Source organism: Acipenser ruthenus, chromosome 11 (assembly GCF_902713425.1).
Source record: "Acipenser ruthenus chromosome 11, fAciRut3.2 maternal haplotype, whole genome shotgun sequence".
NCBI classification, from domain to species: domain Eukaryota; kingdom Metazoa; phylum Chordata; class Actinopteri; order Acipenseriformes; family Acipenseridae; genus Acipenser; species Acipenser ruthenus.
Genome location: NC_081199.1, coordinates 6,418,015 through 6,437,210, shown reverse-complemented (window position 1 = coordinate 6,437,210; position 19,196 = coordinate 6,418,015). Strand labels below are relative to the sequence as shown.

At 37.3% G+C, this 19,196-nt stretch overlaps 1 protein-coding gene across 1 annotated transcript in view; it reads right to left on the bottom strand.

The window, feature by feature from the left end:
- Positions 1 to 19,196, bottom strand: part of LOC117973379 (RIMS-binding protein 2-like) — a 134,202-nt gene that overhangs the window by 46,363 nt on the left and 68,643 nt on the right. The window contains exons 7-9 of the mRNA XM_059033137.1: positions 15,523 to 15,606; positions 6,755 to 6,844; positions 2,153 to 2,275 (exon numbers count right to left, since the gene is read on the bottom strand). Coding sequence (XP_058889120.1) covers positions 2,153 to 2,275; positions 6,755 to 6,844; positions 15,523 to 15,606 — 297 coding nt within the window. The remainder of the gene's footprint in view (positions 1 to 2,152; positions 2,276 to 6,754; positions 6,845 to 15,522; positions 15,607 to 19,196) is intronic.

The following is a 19,196-nucleotide window of genomic DNA, read 5'->3' as shown; positions in this document are numbered from 1 at the left end:
ATTCACTCTCTCTCTCTGGTTAAGAATCAATAACCTGAAACGTGCAGAAAATCCCTTTTTTTCAGACACAGTTAGGTGCAGATTGCATTGACTGGTGATTAGAAGTAATAGCCGTCGAGGTTGTGCATATCAGTCATGTCCAACATTGAGCACTTGGACAGTGTTCAGATCAGATTAGAACAAATGAACCACATCCCCACAGAGGTAGTAGTTTTATAGTTTTAAACATATCTGTTTTTTCTTTCTTTTACAACCTGCGTTTTCTTAGTTTTTTTTTTTTTTAATTGCACTCTCTCTACTTATTCCTGTCCCCAAGACTCTAAATCAAGGTTTTCTGTGCTGGTTAGGTTTGATCGAACACTATTCGATATCAATCTAAAAACCCATAACCTCATATACAATGCCATATTTTATTTGAAATATAATTGCAATAACACACCCTACCAGCATTACAGACTTACCACAGACTGGTCCGTCTCTGGAAATTGCCTATGTTCACTAAAACGTAACCTAGTACTTTCACTTGTAATAGAGTAGAAAAATGCAACTTGCTAGCAGGGATACAAACCAAAGCCAGGAGTATTAATCATCTGATCTGTGCAATCGCAGTGTATTTCTGCACAGGGCTGATTCATTGTTTGCTAATGAGATGTTCAAGGGCAATCTTTTTCCTGTGTGTCTTCTGAATAATGAGTTCATATAAATGAATGTGACACCCACTTTACAGCTAATTAGATATTGGCAATCCAATCTGAGCGACCACAGACCCACTGCGAAAGCAGTTACATTAGACAAACAATAATTTTCATCGCATCTCAATTCAGGGTGGGTTCTGAATGAGCACTCAGACACAGGGAAGTGTGGAGTAGTGGTTAGGGCTCTAGACTCTTGACCGGTGGGTTGTGGGTTCAATCCCAGATGGGGGACACTGCTGCTGTACCCATGAGCAAGGTACTTTACCTAGATTGCTCCAGTAAAAAAACAACTATATAAATGGGTAACTGTGTGTAAAAAATAATGTAATTGTATGTAAAAATAATGTGATATCTTGTAACAGTTGTAAGGATAAAGGGCGTCTGTTAAGAAATAATAGGTGCTGTACGAACCGATTATTCGATTATTGGGATCAAGCTCCACACAGAAATCAGGTGCTGACAATAAGGCAAGGGTCATTACTGTTGATCGGGCTACTTTACCATTCCAAGCGAAAACAAGTGAAGAAACAGCTGCTTGAAGAACAGCAATCCACAAACCCAAGCAGCTGTTTCTTCACTATGTTTATTTTTTATTTGTGAAATACAATAGTTTTGCCATTCACTCCTAATTTATGGGCTCACTTAGAAGACCTAGGCGTGGTACAGACCGTGGAACAGATACACTGTCCATTTGTAGTTGTGTACAGGCTACAGCTGTCACATTAAAAGTCTGCCTTCAAACTGTGTGTGTTTTAATCATCATGTGCATTATTCTGGTTAGATCATCAAACATTCAAACTGTACGAGAAGGTCTTCAGTTTTGAAGGTAGGTTGCTAGAGCAACGACTCTCTTCAGATGCGACACATTCAGCTAGTAATTGCCAATATTCTTCTCATGCCTTCGACCTCTGGTATGGTATCTTGTACAGTATGTGTCCCGTTTCAAATATTGAATCAGTATTTTAGCAGATTTCTACAGGCAGGTATTATCTGAAGGATCTCTTCGCCCAACTACAGTACTTGTCTAAGTATAAGTGAAGTGTATGCTTGCCATTCTTGGCAATGCTTTATCAGACAGCGACTTGCTTTGTCTTCCAATAGTTTGCATTCCTAACAAGATCTCCATGAGTTTAACAGGATTTTAAGTTTCAGATGACCTGCAACTTCCTTAATAATCAACCTGCAATCCCTGTCTTTTCTATACCATGCTTTCGTTCTTCAAATTGTAATCAACATGCCATCCGGATATTGGTCATGTATTACTTTCCTCTTCCATGCAGATAATCTAAATCATGAAGCCACTTTCTTAAAACATGATTTATAATAAGCTAATATAAACAGCTATGGCCAAAAGTTTTGCATCATTTTGCTCACGAGAAGATACCATAGGAGTTAGGGTCAACTGTACCTATGAACGTATATCATATATGCTAGAACATTATGAAGGGCTTCCTTACCGTTAGGACCTGCTCTAGGTTCTCCAGTTTGGCTTGGAGATGGATCTTCTCCTTCACAGCCAAATCTCTTTTCTGAGTCACAATGTTGAGGGTTTCTCTGAGCTGATCATATTCTAACTTTACCTTAAAAAACCAAAAAACACTGTTTAAGAGATGAAATCAGCACAATTTTGAAACAGTAATATATACAAGTAACACGTATGTAACTGTTACCATACAAATACTGTAGTACACTGGCATGTGTGGATTGTAAAAAAAGAAAGTAAAAGCATAGCACAGACACACACTTTTAACACTCACAAAGCTCACTTTTAAATTAGGAGATTGGCACTCGTAGTAAAAAGGTAATAAAAACATAAATCTATACACAGTATTGCAATGCCGATACCAATTCAAAATGCTCAATACAAATTGAAATACTGCCACTTCTGAAGACTAAACTAAGATTGAGAATTTCAGTCACTGTGTTAACACCACCTCTAACGTCACGGATATTTCCAAATGCTTCCACTGTGGCAATTTATTTCAGATATTGATTCATCCATTCAGAAGGAAATAGTTTAAATTTTTTCCCTCAGCGATTATCAGGAAGAACACCCTTTTGCCCTGTTATTTAAGTTTGACTGCAGTCACTATCACTCATCAAAACTCACATTGTTAGATGATTATTATTTTGACAGTGATTTGGTGGATAAGTGATGAACTTGAATATGTGTCACAATTAATAACAAAATGTCTTTCCTCACAAAAGTAATCACCGTAGAAGATTGTAGTTTCTTTTTGTAGCACAAAACAATACAGATTATATTTGTCAATTTGGGCATCATTATCTGTGAATAAACAAGGACTAATCTATCTTCAAATCCTTCTAGATCCACTGTACTTTACTTGATGTTGAATAGATTAATAAGAGTATACTTACATTACTTAAAGGGATTTTTTAAAGAAGTTACATGATACCGGAGGAATCGGACAGTTATAAACTGGCTAGTCCCTTTAACTATATATATATATATATATATATATATATATATATATATATATATATATATATATATATATATATATATATATATATATAAAGAACTACAGTGGCATTTGGACCTCATACAGTTCTGTTTTTCTTCCTTTGCTGTAATGTCATTTATAAATCCATACACTGCAGCCTATGAAGTGATACATTTTTAAGAAACTGCCCTTTGACAAAAGTGATGTATGCTATCAAACATCCACAGCCAATTCCTAATCTCAATTTTAGCAAGTCTGCACACCAAGCACCCCAAATTAATCACTGCTTCAAGATAGAATATTTCCAGACTCCAAATGATAAGAAAAATCTATGCAAGTTCCGATCGTAGCACTGAATCTGTTGTTTTGACATGAAGCGAACCGACCATAAATCACAACACAACCTTAAAAACAGTTTAGGAGACAGGGAGATTAAATCTACAACAGTGAGTCATAGTTATGAGGAGAAGTGATTAACTGTAGAAGAGAAAGATCGTTTAGTGTGCAGCTAGAATTCTAACATAACATTCCAACCCCATATGCAACAGTCACTGGGTAACACAAGGAGGCCCAGACTTTTTTTTATCTGCTCCTTGAGGCTTATTACACAATTGTGATAGTATTAAGGGCGCCACTTTCTGTTTACAATGGAAGGCACGTAAACAAAGATCTCTCAATAATCCACTTTCAAGGAGACCAACAGTCCTAGGTTTAAACAAAATGTAATGGGTGATGTGTATAAAGAGCACTTCTACACAAGCATTTAAGCACAGGGTATGCCCGGATCTATAAAAATATAGCAGTACATCTGGCATGGATCCCGGTAATCTGAGAAGTAGATTAATGTGAGACCACTGTTTTTGGTTCAAGAAAAATATACTGCAGAGCAGCATTTGAATTATTCATGCTGTTAATAGTGAATTGTGAATGCATTGCACTGATACCTGTCTGGATTACAAAGAAGCAAATAACCAAAATGGTAAGCAAAGGATAAAATCTGCACAGCATACCATCTGATAAGGTAAAAGTGTATACACATGACTCTGTCAAATACTCATCAACGCTGCTTAGATTTTGCCATGTGATCTTCAGTTGTGCTTGAACAGAAAGATTTTTCACAAATCACAGAACAATTTTTCACAAATCACAGAAAGATTTTTCACAGATCACACAAAGATTTCTCACAAATCACAGAAAGATGGGCATATCGTATTTTGTCTTGTTGCCCCAGAAATAATGAAATTCAAACCATGGCCGACTAGTAAAGAAAACTCTAAGCTTTAAACTACAGGTTATTTTTTTCCACAAAATGATAAAATTGTTACAGATTCGCATTATCAAAAAGTAATTTCGACACTGCTGTCTCCTATCTCTGACTTCATATCCTGGACAACATCAAGCTTATGAATTTTTGTGCCTGAACACATCTCCTCCAGATAGGATGGTAATACTTAGACCTGCTGTTCATCCCAGACTCTATTCATATTGTTCTCCTCTAACTAAATTAATGTTGCTCTGCTGGTCGTGAGGATCTGAAGAGTGACAGACAAAGGTACAGTCTACTCCTCATTTTAACAGCTTTATTAATGCATTTGGGGCCATGTTAAGTGCCCTGCACACCACTTTAACTGTGCTATAAAAGGGCTTTAATTATTCAAGCTTTTTTTTTTGCTCAATTAAACATACGCCTTGACCACATATAAGAAAAGACAGTTGCTATACACCTGCTTACAGCTCTTACTAATGAGTTCCCGGTGGTCACTGATCCCTGTGATTTTAGTTTTTTTTTTTTTGCTGTGTCTCACTAACTGATCATTAGAATAAAACAGGCTACAAGCACAGTGTTCCCATGCCAAAATCTAATCAAAGCAACTGCAACGAGATAGACCACAGACCGGCCTGGAATGGCTCACATCACTATGCAATGGGATTCAATTCAAGCCATCCTGGATTTAACCAGCTCCTCTATCCCCACTGGTTCAAATGCTTGATACATCGATTTGTATTACAGTGTATCTATCAGGTACTCCTGGATAATACACATGTGTTGGTGCCAATTAAACACATCTATAGGACCACAGTGGTGAATGCCATTCAAGCATTTCAAGGTCGAATTAAGTTAACCTGAGAATTAGACGGTGGAGGCTTTAACAGATAGAATTTGAGTACCAAGGTTCAATCAAACATCTAACTGTGCATGTGAGTCTCTTTAGATTATTATTATTTTTATTATGTAAAAAGCCCGGGAGGTTCCTTTCTGGGGATTTAAAGGACGGTTGTATTAAGATCTGCCAACGTTTAGGTCAGTTGAATAGAAACCATAGCAACTTATTGCTTTGGCAGAGTGGATTATGAAAAATCGTACAGAATAAAACAAAACACAATGATACTTCAAGCCTGTACATACTGTACTGACGGGTGTAGAAAATACTCTTCTTTTCTGCACAGGAGAGTTCTATTAAGGGATAAGTAAAGAGCATGCCAGTTCTATTTAAAAAAAGGCATCCAGTAAAAAGGGACAAAGGGTTGGAGAGATCACCATTGAAGTAGATGTGTTACACAGCAGCTGCTCAAGGGCTGTCAAGACTCTAGAAGGTGCATTGTAATTTCAAGGCCTGATCTAGCAGTGAAAGAGACCATGAAAAAAAAAAAATATTTACAAGGCCAGGAGTGTCATTAATTTGTTTCAAAACAGACAGAATTCTTACTGCAATTACAATAGCATATACGTCTTCTGTGTGTTTAAGTACAATCTTTGTTTTAGTGACTTATGATATGGTTACACGTTGTGTGTCCAGGGTCTCTAGGTGTCAATTTGTATAGTTTGAGCAGCCAGCTTCCCTTTGCAGTTCTCTCGCCCAGACTGCATGAGAGGACATGTCTTATATAATAAGAGACAGCCTAAACACAACGGATCACATATCCACGTCAACAGAGGTGAATGTGTTGTTTATTAATACACTTTGAATGTTAGAATATTGAAGCCAGCACGTTTATAGGGGAGCTTTGGCTTAATCAGATACTGCAGGGTTTGCAGTATCCAGTATGGAACTAGAAAGCAGTGTAATTCTTATTTTCTTTGTACATAACATAAATTAAAATAATACAAAAATCCAAAACAGAATGAATACTGCATCCTATAGTATTACAGAATTACAAAAAAAAAAAAAATCACTGAGCATAATCTGGTTATTGCATAACGCTATCACTTGTTTACAGATATCAACATAACACCTAATATTTGGATGACCTCAACATATGTGCGTCAATATTCATGTTCTGATGAGGCACTGTACTTTTAGAGTGTTTGTAAATGGGCTGGTTTGATCAAGAAATTCATATGCCCCTAACTCACTGCCTGATTACGGCATACGATTGAGATTGCTATCTGCAAAACTAAAAGACAAAAGGAATAGCCATTAAGTTAACTGAGCACTTGCAGGGTGAACATGCATCAAACCAAATAAAGATTCCCTGTGAAATAGTATGGCCCTGCAGCTCTGCGGTGATCAAACCACTACAGCGCACTGGCACTGATAAATCAGATGTGCATTCCATTACTCTGGGCACCCGTTACTAAACAAGAGTTCTTACCTGGTCATACTGCAGTGCCTTTTGGGTAAGGCTAACCAACTCAAGGTTCAAGCAGTTTTTTTCCTGCAGAACATCTTTGAGCTCATTCTCCTGTGAAAAAAAACAAAAAAAAAACAGAAAAATATGTAAATGTGTAAATACCTCTTGTTATATTCTGATGTAGTGAGATTAAGAGGTTATTCATGAAAGCTGCTGGTACTGCAATTGAACTCTCCTGTTCACAATTACACACATTAATATTCATGTGTATGGAGGAGGCGATAATTATACATGTTTAAATGTTTTTTTTTTTTTTTAAATAAGTGAGGTGGATAGAACAAGCAAATCCAGAGATAGAGAAGAAATTATTGATTAACTCTAGAGAGACTATTATTGTGCAAATGAGATTTGGATGACATTTAAACAACTGCTCGCAATCAAGCCGCATCTCAAGCATAACATTAAAAAAAAAGAAAAAATGTAGAATTTAGAAGAAGCAGCTTTTAAAGCTGTGCTTGGCATTATTAAAAGTTTACTTGGCAAATGACCCTTATTATTAAAGTTGTCTGTGGTATTCTCAACAACTTCCATTTATATTGGTACCATGTATGTAATGAATGGCAAACTGCCACAGACTTCCCAAACCTCCATGCAGTGCCTCCATGCTGTTCATTCAGCTGCATGCTGTTTTCCACAAAGCAGCTTGACAGACACCAAAAAACTGAAGGTGTGATTGTCACTATTGACTACACCATGGCCAAGCAAATTGACACATCTAATCCCCATGGTTCTCTTTATCAGTCTTCATTCTGCATGGCTGGAAACAGGTGTCCGGTTATGTGCAATAGGACAGTGAAACTTATATACCAAGCATCAAAAGAAACTTATCACTATTATAACACTTTTATTAAATAAGGTATATAAATGATGGGACATTGACAAAATGTTTTTGGTTTCTTTTTAATCACTCTATCATTCATCATATGCCACATCTGTCAAGAGAGCAGCGCCTTCGTGCAATCAGTATGTTGGAGGCTGGACTAGGGCAGCGTACTGTGGCTCGTCGTCTTGGGTGCTCACAGCCAGCAATTTCAAACCTGGCGAGACACTCTGTCAATGACAGGCCACGAACTAGGAGACCAAGAGTCACAACACAGATCATTTTGACAGATCATTTTGCAGCATCTTCATGATGTCAATTGTTAATCAGCACAATAAAAAGTAACTACACCTGCTCTAAAACAGAGTTTGTCATTTTTCGATCACATCTAGTGAATTTTATCCAAATATAAGTGACAAGTTTCTTTTGATGCTCAAATATAAGTGATAAGTTTCTTTTTATGCTTATATATATATATATATATATATATATATATATATATATATATATATATATATATATATATATATATATATATACACACACACACACACACTCACACACACATACAGTATAGGATGTTAATAGCATAAGATAAAGCATAAAAAGAAAGGGTATTCTCTGATTACATATCCTTTTAAAAAACAAATGAACATGTTTTAAAAAAATATTGTTTTTATTTGTTATAGAAAATGCTTCACTATATTACAGTACTATTATTATTAGCCAGGACCACAAGCTTCATGGTTATCAGGTCATTATAGCTGGTTTGATCATTAGGGAACAGAATGCACACACCATTGATCTTTCATTCTAGGTGAATGACACATCACTCAATAGGATGAGAAAATGTCATCTGAGCAATTAAGACTGGACTGGTTGATCTGTATGACTGTGACCATGGTTCATAATCAGTTTTAATACCATCAAACATAATAGTGTACCAAAATATCGAAAACAAAGCTTTTGGGTGAAAACGTGAACATTATTATTATTATTTATTTCTTAGCAGACGCCCTTATCCAGGGCGACTTACAATTGATACAAGATATCACATTATTTTTACATACAATTACATTATTTTTACATACAATTACATTATCTTTTACACATTATTTTTACATACAATTACCCATTTATACAGTTGGGTTTTTACTGGAGCAATCTAGGTAAAGTACCTTGCTCAAGGGCACAGCAGCAGTGTCCCCACTTGGGATTGAACCCACGACCTTCCGGTCCAGAGTCCAGAGCCCTAACCACTACTCCACACTGCTGCCCCATTGAGGGTGAAGAAAGTTTCTTCAAACTCACATGGCAAACTCAACGCTATAAAAGTTAAATCACATCACAATTTTTAATGTTTTATTGTTAAGGTGATTTGTATTTATTTCATTGAATATGTAGTTGCAAATTTTCAAAGACCCCCACTGCATAGCTCTTTGATCCATTGCAGGTTATGCTAGGAGCTTAATTGGTTAAATTAGTGTATAAGTAACAAACGCAGGTTGTCTATCCAAGGATCGTTTCAAGGACTGTGCAGTGGGAGTCTGATCTCCATCCCTCACTCACCAATCAATAGCAATGAGTGCATGGGTTGTCATGTGTGCCAAGTAGGTTTACATAGGGTTAATATTCTTTATGTATCTCTGAAAAATAAGTAAAGCAAAGAAAACAAGGCTGTATAATCCTCATGGCCTTTGAGTTGAAGATGAAGCAAGTTCCAATACACAGGATGCCAACTTAATTAGATTTTCTCAACCCTTGTTTGATGTGCTCGGAATGCAATTAAAAGTGTCACTTGGGCAATGTTCTGCTGATTGGAATCTCCAGTGAAATCACACAATAGATGGACACTTCTAGCTAGTGCCTCTTGTTATAACTGGTATCCTAATCATAGTGTTTATTTATATTTATTTTGGTTTCTAATGTAAATGTACTGATCCTGTTATGTGACTGACTAATAGCACTGACTACACTGCAGGTCTGGTCAAGGGCAGGCCCCATGTGAGCCTTCCTTCAATATGAACATTCTACAGGTGTAATGCGAGTTGGCAGTGGTAGTTTACATTTGTTTTTTTTAGATTATGACCCCTGTTTTAGAATGTCCAATTATGTTCCCTCACCACAGCGCTCCCCACAACAGAGAGGTCAGGACTGAAGGTCACTGGGTGCCCAATCCCATGACAAAGCCACACAGAAGCTTGATAGCTGATACCTGTGGGCTACAGGACCCTGGATGACAAAGGTCAGCTCTACAAGCTTCAGTGTTGTAGGACGGTACAGAAAAACAGTCCCTGCAGATTTTGCCTGACTTGCAGGAGCACCAGCGCCAACGTGAAGTAGTGCTCTCCTGACTCATCCTGCACACCACGCAGTTGTGCCTTTACCGGGTAAGTCACTCTGAGACCCAGTCAGGGGTAGTTTTACACTGAAAACAATATGGTTGAGTTTTTTGCCACTGAGGGCTAAGATGTGACTGCTCTGAAATGGGTTTGTTTGCATGTCTCCAACTGCTCCCCTAAACAATCCCATTAGCTTGCTTTCAATGCTCCAGTTGGTCAATTGCCATTCTTTCTGAAGTTGCTGTTGCATTTATTGCCCAAAGGCTATATTTAATTGGAACTCACCACTTCAGTTGTCTCCCGTATATTGTGTTAGGAAAAAAAGGGAACTGCAGAGAGCAAAGAACACTATTCACGAATATTAATGATGCTGCAGATGATTGTGATCTTGCATTAGCATAAAACTATAACAAAAAGTTACGTTAAGGGTTTGTATGCCTTTTCATTAGATGGCTAGAAATGAAGAAATGTTTAACCGACTTAATATTTTTATTAAACTGATTTTTTTTTTCATTGAGCTTCTGTGATGTATGCATACTGTAATATATTCTGAATGAAACTTCATTAAGTATCATGATTCATAAACTAATGTTTGCAGGCCACATGCCAAGACGGGGTTCTGTGGTTTGCGACCCCACAGAATGAGAATCCCAGCAATGCCATTGATTTCCTAGCTCTACTGACACAAATCCCCTGTAAAGAAGATATAAAGTCTCTGGGAATACAGTACTGGACTCTTACATTGTTAACTGCTACCAGGATAGGTGGTGGGTAACCATATCACTAAAAGAGGCTGATTTACAGTTTAATAACTGACAGCAGGTTGATAACATTTTAAATAGATTTTTTATTTAATACCAATCTAGATCTAGGCAGCACAGTCATGCGTGTTATACATAGGATGTACGTTATATTATGAAAATTGTGGTATTAATTTGGGACTACAAAACTCAGAGGATTATTTCGAGTGAATTATTTTCCACCTGACAGAGAGCAGTCCATATGTAGTATAAACAGTAAAACCCATCGAAGTGAGTTGCCTTTAAAGAACGATTCACTCAAACACTTGACCATTCGTGAGTGGATACAGCTTGCAAATTGGGTTTCTATTTCTGTTAATGCATTGCTAATAATTCCCAATTTTCCTATTGTAGCTTTAGGTATTAAATTAATTTCCTTGAATATTGTTTTGTCTTTTCACTGTTCTTGCTTTTTATTCTAACTAATTAACATTTTAATTAATAAAAAAGCAAAACCCAAGGCTGTATTAAAAAAACAATGTACAGAGTCAGCTTTTCATTTGGTTAAACACACAAGGTGAGGTGTAAATGTTTACAACAGAGCCCTTCAAAATTGACTCAAGTTCTAATTCTTGCTTATTAGCATGCAGAGGAAGTCAAACCAATGGTGGTTGGGTAAAATGAATCAGGGATTTCATTAAGACCACAAAAGTTTAATGAAAAATACATTTTTTTTTCATCACAAAGATTGAGGCAATGATCTCTCCTGAAACATGAATCTTGCAGAGAAATGAAGTCTCACTTATTCCGTGGAGAATGCAACGCAGGAGCTTCCAGCAATGTGATCTGCCTTGTATTGTGGTTACACTGCATGGTACAGTACTGTGTTTGAGTTTGCAGGAGGCGTTGTCACGGTACTAACCAAAATTATTTGGAAGTTTGGTTTCACTGACTTACGTTTCAGGTGTTAACCCATTTGGCACTTTATCACTTTCAAATAAAGGATTTGCATTGAACTAATACAACCTCCAGGGAAATATCATAACAAAACCGTATGAATAGCTTTAAATGTTGCTGATTTCTTAAAAACCAATGGAAGAAATGGCCATACATCTGTACTTAATTTTTGATAAATTACGACTTAGTCAGATGTCTCTAATGTGTGTGCTCATTGTTTAAAGCAAATATCTTTGTATAGATGTCATACTGTGAATAAAACACATAGCACAGGTTATCAATTAAAAAAACAACTCTTTCTTTAATTATCCACCTTGTTTGCACTGTATCAAACAAAGTATATTGCAGTTATATATTCTGATGAATTCTGAAAATGCATTATTCATACAGATTCAACTGCAATAATTTTTTTTATAATCAGTAAGCAGTGTAGTTATGTAAAATGAGTGTAAATAAACTGGCAGTGATGTAATTGTAAAAACTAGTGGCATATGAAAAGAACAAATGTTTAATTGTAAATATCCTGATAGTATATAAAAAGACAACACTTCCCTTTAGTAACATGTGCATCTAGTAATACATTATGTGCATCGTCTCTCTCCAGCTTTGTAAATGACAGTCTAAATGCTACTGCAGGCATGTTGCTTTACTACCCTAAGAGATACAGTGAGACAGGATGAAATACAGGAAAATCCTTATGCTTTCTATAGTTTAATGAGACTTGACAAGACTGTCTGGATGCTAAGGTTCAGCATTGCCTGAAGCCTGTTAGCTTGTCTTGCAAAATGTATAAAGAAAAACCTTCACAAATTCTAAAACAAATACTTTTCCACTCTCCCATTGTCTCGTTGCCTGATCTCAGCACTCCTCCTTGGTTGTTTCCTGCCTAAATGATTTGCCAGCTAATACTGTGATTGCAATGGGATTAGGGTGAACTTTTGATTAGGGTCATCCTGGTGTGTACTGGATTTGTACACTGCCCTAATGCACTTGTCCTGAATACAAAACTGGCCCTGAATTATTACACAGAGTGCTGAATTCTCCTGGAAATTAAAAAAAAAGATACAAATCATTCAATAATGTCTGCAAAATGTTATTAATTAAAAAAAGCATATTCTGGGACAAGGGAACAAGCCAATCATAAAATATCTTAAATGGCCTTGAAATTGTCAACTCAGGCAACACTATGCTGTTGCCTTAGCAACTGGGTCCTAACTGCGTAAAGACATCACAGCAGGTTAAATTAAACGCTGCTGGCCTTATCGTAATAGACTTATGAAGGCCCAGCGCTGGAGCAACAAGATTAAATGCGTGTCAAAAGGCAAGATACTCCTTCTGAAAGGGTCATAACATATACATGTAATTAGTCAAAGGCAACCTTTAATCTCCCTTCAAAAGCTACTTTCTTGCAATTTAATATGGTGGTGCTGAAATGGACAGCTCCCTAGACATCTGTATCTAGAGGTGCTGAGCTGGCTGTAGTGGTGTGGGTATGTAGAGCACACAGGTACACTGAATGAAGTTACTGCCATGCTAAAATGAAAGCATCCACGCAAATGTTTTAACACAGCCATGCCAAGGTCTATGGTGGAGCTGTTTCAAACTTCAGAATGGCCAGTCCTGACATGGTATCAGGTTTATAAAAGTGTGTGGTCTTCACAGGCCTTGAGCTCACAAGTACAGTACACTGGAAATATTTTGTCTGTGACATTTACAAAATGTTAAACCTCGCTTCAAAATAAGGTTAAGGCCTAGGGCTACAAACAAGCCAAAGCAGATAGAATCAATTCAATAACATATGCAACAATTGTGATCTCTGGGGTTCATGCCCAAGTATTGTTCAATATAAACTACATGCCCAAGTGAATGAACAAAAATGATGAACCAGTCAGACACTTTCTATCGGATTATCCCCGATATCTAAATCAGCACATATTATCACTCAATAACATTCAAGCAACTGGAGCCTCACTACAAGTGCTGTCCTTCTCCCTGCTTAATCTGTAAAACTCTTTATTTAAAATACATTTCCATCAAACATGTCTTCTCTCTAAGTCCAGCTGGAACATCAAATAATTAACCAGCCCCCTGCAACACTGTCCCTAGTAGACGTAAGAAATACATCAGCAAAACATATGTGATTGTGAGTATTGTTTTCTGCATACCGTATATAAAAACAGTACATTTTGTATCGTTTTTCTACTCGTTGACCAGTTTTTGCAGGGTTCACATCGTCTCTGGGAGCCTGTGCGAATGCAATTTTGACTATTCAATTTACTGCTCAGGACCCAAATCACACACACCACTGGCACATCTGGCTCCATTGAGATATGTTAACAGCTTGAAGAGAACAGGCCTGACCGCAATAGCACACCTCTTCAGCACCTTAGCAAGCACTGTAGCAAAGAAGAACATGCTTTCAATGACTTTACACAAACACTGCACCTTTCAACACCCTGGTCAAAGGACAGTTCAGGTGGTTTTGTGAGAAGCAGGGCTTTATGCAAGTTTTCTGTTTTCCTAATCTGCCAGCCACAGCATAAGGCTAGCAACATAAGGCTGCTATGCAATTACAGATACAATTAATTGTATTCTCTGCTGTTCATTGTGCATTAATTATAACAACATTTTTAAAAAATCGTACTTTACAAAAGAGGCCAGGGTCAAGACAGAGTGGGTTTAAGTGCGATGTTTCTGTGATTGCTGAATTGCCCTAGGAGACACCATGGCATGTGTCACACACACTGAAAAGTGCCCTGGGGAGGGACAACACACACACACACACACACACACACACGGGTATAGAAACAGTTATGTAATCTAATCTGACCTCCTTCCTCTGAGTCAGCCCGCTGTTGGTTTTTAATGAATAGGCACAAGCATATCCCCAAGAAGGAATGCATGTTGGGCACATTATACTGTACCACCAAAGTCATATGCTCCAAATAATTGACATTAAGGGATGGATTCCATCCAAAAATACAACAGCACTTTTAGGTCTGTGTTGTTTTCTTGGTACTAGTATAAAACCAGTCATGCCCTCAGAAACTATTAACAGCCTAAAAGCCTTTCATTGAAAACGTAGGCGTATTTTGTTTTTTTTTACTGAGTCCAATGCTAAATGGATGTAAGTAGTAGAATGCATGGAAGTTATATTATTACACAGGGATGGAAATAAGACTCCCATTGCATAGCAGTTTCACCCATTCCAAGTTTTATTATGAGCTTGGTTAACCTCCGTGTATAGGTGCAGTACAGTACAAAGCTCAGGAGTGTCTTATTAAACTCATAGTAAAACCTGGAATGGATCAAACTGCTATGCAATGTGAGTCTTATTTCTGCCCCTGTTACAGTGCCATTAACAATAAAGCATTACTTACATGTTGTAATTAAACATGTTTTTAAACAGTACTGTAGTTACAGTAAAAGTCAAAGGTCACGTGGAAATCTGCGGAAATCAACATGCCTGTACCAATAAATCTCTGGAGCGGTTTCAGGAATACTTATGCATCAGGTGGTACACTACTGCTAAATGGTACTATTATAAAACAGTTTCTAAAACAGTAACATCACAGAATTGAACTGCTTGGCAGATTATTATTTATTGCCTTCAAAGAGTTTCTAAACATGCTTCTGCTCTCGTTATAAGCTGACAGCTTCTCTGCCTTCCACATGTATATCACTTTCATTTATGCTGCAACATTAAAAATGTCATCTTATTTCATCTCATTTACAATGTGATCTCCATTGGAATCTTTTCATCACAACTGCAGGAGCCAGTATCTCTCCCCAAGCATTCATTTTCAAACCAGCCAAAACTAAGGGCTCCTTCAAGTAAAATTGAAGAAGCACAACTATTTAAGCACTTACCAAAGTCTGGCATGTTCTTTGCCTTTTCTTCACCTCCTCTTTGAGGTTTTCACACTCCTTCCTTTTTCTGTTTACTTCTTTTTCCTATCAAAAGACAAATGGTAGCATTTATTTTAATACGTGTCATTAATTTAGACTTTGTTGAAACACAGTACACAGTAGTATTATTACTGTTAAGATTATTATTATTATTATTATTATTATTATTATTATTATTATTATTATTATTATTATTATTATTATTATTAATAATAATAATAATAATAATAATAATAATAATAATAATACAGAGGTGTCCTGCCTTTGAAAGTCCATTATCTGAAGACCACAGTATAAGGCTCCAGCTTTCAAGCACTGAAAGGCACATTAAAGAGATCACATTTACAAGCTGTAGTTGAGATAGAACTGGACAGAACAGGGCTGTTTTTCCACCTGTACTGCTACTAACTTGGTCTGCTATCTCCTCCTCCCGCTCCCCCTCCTTCACCGTTTCACAGCCCTTACTCACTGGGGGATTCATTAAACCCTTCCAGACCCTGCGGTTCGGCTGTCTGCACTCTCACATAGCCTGCAGCCCAGAGGCACGAGATTACTGTAGGCTGCAACTTTCTGCCTCTTGTCATTCCTGGGGGTACACGATTACACTCACGGGGGGATGACACCGAGCTTTCACTCCCGCCTCAACTGACATGTCAGCAGAGGCAGCACGGGCGTGGATGAGCTTGAGATCCATGAATTCCTGTTCTTTAAATGTTTATTGCAAATTCTGATTTATGGATTTGGGTTGTTTTTTGTATTGTCTGTTAAGTATTGCAATCAATACTATACATATTAAGCGAGTAATGCAATACATATAGGTGCCGGATAATTCCCCTCCCCCTGTTCCTTAAGACCCTCCCTTGTTCCTTTATGGATTGGCCCAAAATGCAGTGACTCAGGATGGCAAACTACACCGCCAACCAGTGGCATGCCTCTTGTTATTTGGAACATTTATAAGCAAAGTTCTGATTCTCTACAGAACTGTAGATATTGAAGAGGACTTGGGGGGGGGTAGATGTATTGGTTTAGGGAAGTTTTAAAGTTTGCTACTGTCCTTCTACAAAGTGCTTAGGGTTAGCATTAATCCCCAAAATGAGTTGATTTTTTTGGAAGTTTGTTTGAATAGTGCAATAGAACAGGGAAACAACACAGGTCAAATATTGTAGCAAAATTATTTGATTTAATCCACCCACATGTTGGCATATTGCAAAATACAAAAGGATCTGATCGAGCTCATGGCATTTCTGTGATAAATGCTCTTCATACAACTCATTAAAATGTTTAAATCAATCTAGTCTTTGCAGTCTCAGCAATGAATCTGCCATATTCTAGGAAATGTGTTCTTAACAACAAAAAAGGAATTACTCTGCTTTGTAAAAGCATTTAGTCTCAATTCATCAAACTCTTAGGGACCCTTGTAAATTGGAAACCACAAACGTTAGAAAAGGTTTTGTTTTACACTCCATTTCAAAAAGCCTTGCAGACATTAAAAACAGGGCTTGTTCTGCATTGGCTTGCTGCAATCAGTTTGATAACCGCCTGCTTGGTGTTGCCACCAACTCAATCAATATCTTTCATCCTGTTCTATGCTGAAAGCACTTTCCTTCGAATTTTTTTAATATGCTGAACTACCAACCCTTTTCAACACAACCAATGTGATCTTAAGCTCAGAGAGTAAGGGGTTCATTTAATCAAACCACATAACACACACAACCACATTTTCAATTAGGGACACGACCCGAAAGCATGTTTGCTATCGCAGTGGTATGCTGCGAGACATCCAACCTATTATTGGTCTCTGAATTTAGGAGATATTATTGGTCTCTCAGTGCATGTATCTGTATATTTTTGGAATAAACTGAAGAAATAAAGCAGATAATAGAAAAATATCTTGGACATGACAACCTGCAGAGAAAATAACAGTACATGATTGGTAAGACAAAAGTATCCTTTTGAGTCTGCAAACAGCAGGAATCCCAAGTCTCACTGGATTTCAGCAGCATTTACCTTCACTCTGACACTTGATGTACTGGAGCATCTCTTAGCAGGCCTTAAATTACCAAAATGTAGCAAAGACAGGGCTCCTAAACTTCCCCACGTCAGCATTTTATAACAAATGCTCCATATCTCTCTAGCACTCTAGAGGGAGGGGATTAAGAGAACAGCTGTGAACTCTAGATTAGTCATGTAGAATTAAAAAGGATTTTATCTATTTCAACATGTTCCACAGCTTTTAGTAATGAAACTGAACAGTTCTCACAGCAGGACCAAACGTAAAAGCAAAATTAAAAGTCAACAATTATAACAGTTTGTGCAGCGCAAGATAATTGATGTGAGATGAAAAACTTCACTGCCTGCTTTCCTTGCTTTAGTTAATGTGCATAAGCACAGCCGTTATGAGTGTGTGTTTACCTAGCACCTACAAAGAGATCTCAAAGATCTTGCTGATTGTTAATGAAAGATACATTCTGATAGGAATACTGTACCTTAATAATGTGTGCCAAGTTACACTTTGATAAGTGCACAAATTAATTTGTGTGTGTGAGTATGTGTAGGTAGGGGGTATGAAGTGTGTCTGCTTGTGTGTACAGAAATCCTACAGCACTTCTGAAATGACAAACACATTTCACAGTGGTTGTATCATAACCTGGTCCATGCATTATAATTTCCTGTACTCCACCTTTGCTACATGCACTTGTTACACTGGCTGGTGCAGATCCTTTTTTAAAAGGGAAACTAAACCAAGCTGCTTAAATATAGCAGCAACAGGTTATTCAAATATAGCAGCAACAGGTTATTCAAATATAGCAGCAACAGGTTATTCCTCCTGATTGATCCTTACTGATTCAGATTTATTTGCAGCCAGCAACAGCTCGGATGATTGCGTGCCTACCCTCAATGATCTCGGTCCTTGTGAATTTTAGTTGCTTTTGTTGTTTGTTTGTTTTTTTCATGGATCCTTTTGAGCCACATATGTGTAAAGTGCATTGTTTCATCATAAACAAGATTTATTAAACACCTGTAATCTGGATTGTTTCATTTGGCATCTGCTGTGTTTCCCCATGACTCCATTTATTCTTGAACTGTGGGACTGGAATCAAATTGACGGGGGAGTAAAGGGGGGGGGGGGGGGTGGCGGCTCATGCTGGACTTGATAATTAACCCCATTTAAGAAAAGATAAATACCACAATAGGAATCTAATTCCTAGCACCTGAGCACATGATCAATGCATATCCCTGTGCTTGCATTAATTCCACACTGTAGGAAATGCAGTTGCTATAGAAACAACACATGGTCAGTTGGTAAGCATATGCATTAAAAAAAAAAAAAAAAAAAAAAAGAAAATGACAAATCTGTACAAATGTGATTCACTTTTATGTATTCAGAATAAGAGAGGCTAAACTTAAACTTTGGCCTACTGTAACTGTATGGCATCTGGGGGTGGGTCATGTGTTGCCTATTATACCTCACTCAGACTCTATGAAACTATTATACCCCACTCAGAGTCTAAGAAACTATTTTGGTATCTCACCATACTGTAGACAGCCATTTCCTCTTCAAATAAATGTAAATCTGTTAATCAAGAAAGCTCTTTCACAAATGCAGTGGCACACCAAACATTATGCAAATTGCC